This window comes from Parasteatoda tepidariorum, unplaced genomic scaffold (genome assembly GCF_043381705.1).
Source record: "Parasteatoda tepidariorum isolate YZ-2023 unplaced genomic scaffold, CAS_Ptep_4.0 HiC_scaffold_1104, whole genome shotgun sequence".
Lineage (NCBI taxonomy): Eukaryota > Metazoa > Arthropoda > Arachnida > Araneae > Theridiidae > Parasteatoda > Parasteatoda tepidariorum.
The window spans coordinates 1-6,698 of record NW_027261329.1 but is presented as its reverse complement, the minus strand read 5'-3'; the positions used below and the strand labels follow the sequence as shown (position 1 = coordinate 6,698).

General features: G+C 33.2%; 1 protein-coding gene across 1 annotated transcript; it reads right to left on the bottom strand.

Moving 5' to 3' along the window:
- Positions 1-2,417, bottom strand: LOC107453401 (uncharacterized). The gene is made up of 2 exons (XM_043056675.1): positions 980-2,417; positions 1-935 (listed from the first exon to the last, which is right to left on the bottom strand). Exons 1-2 carry the CDS (start codon positions 2,415-2,417, stop codon positions 1-3), a joined length of 2,373 nt encoding a protein of 790 aa, XP_042912609.1.
- Positions 2,418-6,698: the final 4,281 nt, after the last annotated feature.

Here is a 6,698-nt window from a genome sequence, read left to right as displayed (position 1 = left end):
TTATTGTTCTCTTAGAACTGACACTACAATTTGAGTTCCGGCATGATTTAGTTCTTTGTGTTTATCAAGTATAAGGCAGTGAGTGACATTATGGTCAGATGGTAGAACAATAGGATACTTAAATGTTCTCAAATCCTGCCTCATGGCTATTCTTGTTCTGACTCGTATAAGGCCTTCATAATCCGTTATAGTTTGTAAAGAAGTATGGCAATGCTTGGTTTCTTCTGCTAGGCATCTGTTCTGCACGTACTTCATAATAACCATTTCAGCGTCTTTCATTTCTTCAATAGTCAGCTGTTTCTCGAAGTTTCGTTCATCCGTAGCACTCTTGATGTTTCTATAAAATCTGTAATTCCAAGCAGTTACCCTTATCATTTTTCGATATGATGTTGAAGTATCATATAACGGAGTTTGTCCTTTGAATAAATTTGTTGAAGTCACTACCGTTTTTCTTCTTTCAGCGTTGATAATGTCCAAATCTAGATCGATAGTATCTTTTGGCCAGAGCTGTGGTGGATCTTTCAGCCACATAGGGCCCTCCCACCTTTTAGATTGCTTAAGATGCTCTGCAGAACATCCTCGTGAGGGAAGATCATCTGGATTAAGAGTTCCGGGAACATAATTCCATTCTTCTGGCAAACTGAGAGATCTGATTTCTTGGACTCTGTTGTAAACAAAAAGGGCCCAATTTTCATTCCTTTTTATCCAAAAGAGGGCATTTACTGAATCTGACCAGAAAAAATTTGGAATATTTTCAAGTCTTAAGTCTGATTTAACTCCATATGCCAGTCTAGCTCTAATTGTACAGGATAAAAGTTCAAGTCTGGGTATTGTGACGGGTTTTAGAGGAGCTACTCGAGATCGAGCTTGAATGAGCTGACATGATGTCGAGTCATCGTTTGGCTTCTCAGGAATATGCATGTAGCATAAGCTACCTTGCTCGCATCACAAAAAATATGTAAACTTAAATTTCTCGAACCTTCAGGATTGTCCAAGAGACATCTCGGAATGGTTATATCTTTCAATTGACTTAGTTGTTTTTGCCATTTTTCAAACGTTTTTCTAATAGAAGATGGTAATTCTGCATCCCAAGTGCATTTTAGCTTCCAGCACTCCTGAAGCATGATCTTCGGTCTTAATGTTACTGGACACGTGTAACCAATGGGGTCGAATACTTTGTGAACTTCAGACAGAATTTTTCTTTTGGTTAAAGTCTCAGAGGCCTGCGATGTTTCCTTTAAGTCCAAAGTCAATGAATCAGTACTTAACTTCCAAATCAGTCCCAAAACTGGTACTTTTCTTTCTTCTTTAGGGATGGCTACTTCTTGTGAATTTAGGATACTATGCTCCCACCCTCTTAGATCGAATTGAGCTCTCTTCAATATATACTGCGATTCAGTCATAAATTTGTGCAAATGTTCTCTATCTTCAACACTGGTTAAGCAATTATCTACATAAAATGATTCTTCTAATTTAACTGCAGTTTCCAGCATTGATTCTGGCGCTTTCTTCAAATGGTACCGTAGGGTGGCTCCCAACAAATATGGACTGCAAGTCAAGCCAAACACCACTCTTCTATGTTGGTAAATTTTGATCTTCGAAAGGTCTCCATTTTCACACCATAGAAATCTTAGGAAAGGTCTATCAGCTTCACTCAGTTGGATCTGTAAGAAAGCTTTTCGAATATCTGCAATGACTCCAATCTTATTTAATCTAAATCTGTTGATCACTGAAGGAATGAGCTCCACAAGATTAGGTCCTTTTTCAAGACAATTATTGATAGAGGGGAAATTTTTTATTTTGGTCGAACCATCAAAAACAGGTCTGATCTTGGTAGTAGAATTTTCTTTTATCACTGCTCGGTGGGGCAAAAAATGTTCATTGGTGGCTGTATCGTCTGGGTCAACCTCTTCGATAATTCCCTCTTGCAACCATTCTTTAAATACCGCTTCATAATCTTCTAATATTTCTGATTTCTTTAAGGACTCAACGCAGTTCTTCAATCTTCTTTCAGCAACACTTCTATAATTAGGCAAAGTAGGGTGATTTAAGATCCATGGAAGGCTCACTTCATATCTCCTATCTTCAAGTACCTTAATGTTGCGATTAAAATGGTCTTCAGTAGCTTTTGCAATTTCTTCTCTTGATTCTTTTTCACCTGGGTCTAATATCCCTAACGTATCTAGTTTCCAGAGATCCGAAATTTCAGCCTGAGCCACATGAAGGGACAAAACTATGTTTGTACTATTACTGTTTTCGGGATCACGAGTTTTACCCATAAGTGTCCAACCTAATCGCGTTTCGAAAGTAACTAAACTTTCTGAAACCGATTTAATAATACCTGTGAAAAGTTTACCGCAAACGTCGGCTCCAATAAGTAAATCAATTTCTTTAGTTTCCGAATTCACCCCTCCCATGTTTTTATAATCGCAAAATTTAATTCCTATCTTATTCGCTTCTTTAATCCACGAGCCGTCTCTTATTTTAGGAATTTCTGTACAAATTTTTTCCTAATCATAAACTTCAAAGTTACAAAAATAATCCCGATTTAAATCGCTCAAAAAAATTCTGTATTTATTATGCTAATTTCTTCTTTGCAATCCACCAAAAAAACTATGATTTAAGTTTTCTTGCCCTATTGGTTTGTAACCTATTTTATTTATTGTTTCTTTTAAAAGATACGACTTTTGGGACCCCGTGTCTATCAATCCGCGTATTATTATTTCTTTTTTTCCGTTTATTATGCGAATTGTTAACGTTTGCATTAATACTTCCGGATTACAAGTTTCATTCGATAAAACCGTACTTTCCACTTTACTATCTGTTTTCTTTTCCAGACACATAAATGTATAATGACGTCTAAAACAAATATCGCATTTTACAAAACTCCTGCATTTTTTAGCCGCATGGCCAAAGCGAAAACAAATAAAGCAACAACCGCTCCTCTTTAAAATTTCCCTTTTCTCATTTATTTCTTTCAGTTTAAATTCATTACAATCCCATAAATTATGTCTATCGTTACCGCAAGAAATACATTCGATTCATTCAATAAACCTGACGCCGTTGATATGCGATTCTTATTTTGTTTATTCTAATTCTTGCCTCCACTGCTACGCTTTGAGGAGGGGAAGGGGGAACAATCTGAAATTCGTGTTATAGACGAACTCAAGGCCGTGGCTTTATCGCGGATAATTACTTCTGTTTTTAAAATATCGAGGATCTCTGATATTTTCCACTCATCATCATTGCTATATTTTTTGGTTATTTCTAACACTATATCTGAGGGAAGTAATTTAATAAGTATAGGACAGAGTAAAGTCCCATAATTTTCCTGATTAATTCCCAAAGATTCTAAATTTCTTATTTCAGTTTGACAAGAATCAAAAAGTTTTCTTAATGAAAAAATATGTTTTGATTTTTCTACTGGGGTTAAACTCAACAATTTATTCAAATGAGAGTTAATTATCAACGTTTTCTTGCCAAAGCGTTCTTTTAATGTTTCAATTGCTGATACATAATTATTATTTGTTAAACTGAATCCCTTAATCACATCTGAAGCCGATCCCACTAAATATGTTTTCAAGTAATTAAACTTTTCAACATTCGACAAACCAGTGTTTTTATCTATGGCAGATTCGAACTGATCGTAAAATCTTTGCCAGTCTGCAGGATCGCCAGAAAATTTCTCTATAGTTAAAAGAGGCAGTTTCACAGAAGAAGTTTCATTTATTCTTATATTAGTGTTTATCTTCGGTTCAGAAATGTTCGAATTTAACTCAGGAGACACTACCGANGTTTTCGATTTTGGTTAATAACTTAGTTGTTAATGACCTTATCGTAGTACGCTTTTGTTTGGATTTCTCCATCTTAATTTATAAGCGAACTATTTATACACTTAAAGTCACTATTCTATGAAACTAAATTTCTAATCGAAAATAAACAAGAAATCTCTTAATGGCGGTCCCTGTTCGGGCGCCAGAAAATGTTCAATCTAAAATGAATTCTTGCTTTCTATATGAATAGTGAAAAATGTTCCACTTACCTTTAGACCGCCAATTTGATTATTCATAAACCTTTATTGGTTTTAATGACAAATAGAATGATAGAGATAATAGATGAATTTACATTAAATGGTAAATGATGATTATAAAGTGATGAAAATATTGAGTTAGGTATTAGCGCTGCATAGCGCGTCTCTAGTTACATTACATCTACTTCTACTGTTTTTAAGTTTTTGAAAAAATAAAAGTTATTACTTCTGTTGCGCTTGCGGCGCCATCTGGGGATAGTTTTCTGGGATGACATCTGGGGATGAGGGCTTGTTACAAGCGGTTTTTAAGTGCCGGCCAATCTACACCTAAAAAATTTTTCGACAAATCATGAAATAAAACACTTTATTTAGAATCAAAGTAGTCGATCGGATTTCGGTGGAAAATGGGTCGATATAGATTTTAACATAGATTCAAAACAATCTCTATTTTCTTTCACCTGATGCTGTCGCCATATGAACTCTAATAAATAAGATTCCAACTGAAAGAACATTTCCAAAACGTACGTTTACCAAGATAAAGTTTCATGTCATGGAATTGGTACATTTTCGTTTTTTTTTTGTTGTCATGTTTCGCTCCTGAAAATATAAAATTGCATCTTGTTCTGTTTTTGGCAAATCCCAAAGACGCATTTTCGTAGCACTAAAAAATGGCATCAAAAATCAGCAAACAACAAGGCAACAAGGAATCCAAAAGCTGATATCCAGGATTATTTGATAATTTTTTATAGAATGGTTTTCTACGTCCGATTGTGAATAAACAGAAGAAAAAAATATGAGCAAGTTTTTTATTTTAATGTGAAGAATTTTTAGAATTGTTTATTTATTTATTTTTTTTGTAAGAATTCTTTATTTTACGTTTTTTTAGTTTCTAAATAATGATTTTTATTGAAACTTAAAATTCTTTGATAAAAATTCTTTGATAAAAATTGTTGTCAAAAAACTTTTTTTTACAAAATTAAATTATATAAAATTATGAGCCTTAGATATACTTTTTGCTTATTTTAATGTTTGATCAAACATTAAAATAAGCAAAAAGTATATTGATTCGAAGTAATATGATTCTTAAAACTATGGAATGTAAAGTTTAAATAGACCTTTCATGTTATATCATTAAATTTAATTTCTCGGGCATTAGGTTTTAACTCTAATAAGAAGAAACATATTTTTTTTTGTTTATTTGCAAATATTTTTCCCATGTGTTTTGGATGTTCCTGCTCTTAAAAAAAAAAAAACATTTTGGTTTTATTTGCATAAGAAAGAATATCAACAATTTTTCTCTTTTAAACTTAATAAACCACAATAAAGAAGGAACGTTACAATGCTACACGCTACATTAAAGACGTCTCCAGAGTAACTGAATGACTGTTCATATAGAAATCGCAGGCATTCGTCTCATACAACAACGAAACCCTATGTTGCGATCACGAATTCTATAATTATTTTGTCTTGAGAGCCCTCTTCAGATTGCATGCAAGGAAAGAAGAGAAGTGGATTCCTCTTCAACTGCCAGTAAATGGATGGGGCAAATATATTATCTAACTGAATCTTTATTTAATTTGCATAACTAAACTTTGCATGATCTGTTGAAAGATAAAATACAAGATTGGCTCTCAATAGAAATTTAGTTTATTTCAGACAAAATTATAACAAAGCTTTCAGTTTGAATTTAAATTTTGTATTTAAGTGTGTAAATGAGATTTGTGATTATGATTTGAAAAGAGAATTTTATTTAATGGTGAAAAAAACAGTGATAGTCTCAACAGTTAATTCTCTAGGATTCGCGATCGCAACGCTCGAGTACGCCCTCTAGTGCGAGCCTGTAAATATCAAACATTAATTCATCACGCTTTCATTTAGTTCCATCAAAATCATTGGCAGAGTCAGACGCCATTTTCTTAGCAACAAATAAAAATAAAAATTTTCCTAAGGAAAAACTTGAAAAAACTCTCCAGAATATTTGGATATCTTTCAGACCCAGAACACGCTGAACATTTAAAGAAAAATTTCTCAATAATTTTTAACTTATATTATCAACAGACTTGCAACTCATAACTTCCGATTTCGCAATCGTATACTGTTACAGATGTGTGTATTAAGGTAAAATGCATTTCTTCTGTCTTCAATTCATTACAAATTAAAGTGAAGTCAACATTGCTTTCGTCATTCTAGTGAATAAATATGAGTTATGACAGAAGCGGTGTTATACGCGATTAAATTATGATTTTCGTGATTTCTCTAAGGGTGACTAATTTTTTGTCCGGTGTGCTTATGTTTACATTCTTAACGGTATAAAGAATCATTTGCATAATTTTTTTGTTAAAGAACGGCGATCGGCAGGGCTAAAAAAATCTCGAAATCATATCCATTATAATGGACATTTGCCAGAAAGAGTTAATTGTGCTAAAATTCCCAACTCTTGTGATAATGTTGCTTGCCATTTGTTGCATTGTTTGGTAACTTCAATAAACTTTTTTTTTAATTATTAGTTTAAAACTTCTGAGCTCACTAATCTACAGGTGCAATCAGTAACTTATCATTTATTGTAATAGTTTTAGTCAACCCATTTTCAATTATTTTTTGTGCCGTCGTTTTTTGTGCGCAAATGAATATTTTAAGAGAACCCATTGACTAATTCAAAAGAGGAACG

Excerpts from the sequence above, each read along its gene's own strand:
- LOC107453401 (XM_043056675.1), bottom strand. The coding sequence starts at position 2,417 with ATGGGAGGGGTGAATTCGGAAACTAAAGAAATTGATTTACTTATTGGA. Across the intron at positions 936-979 it reads TCTCTTGGACAATCCTGAAG|GTAGCTTATGCTACATGCAT; the intron begins GTTCGAGAAATT and ends GATGCGAGCAAG.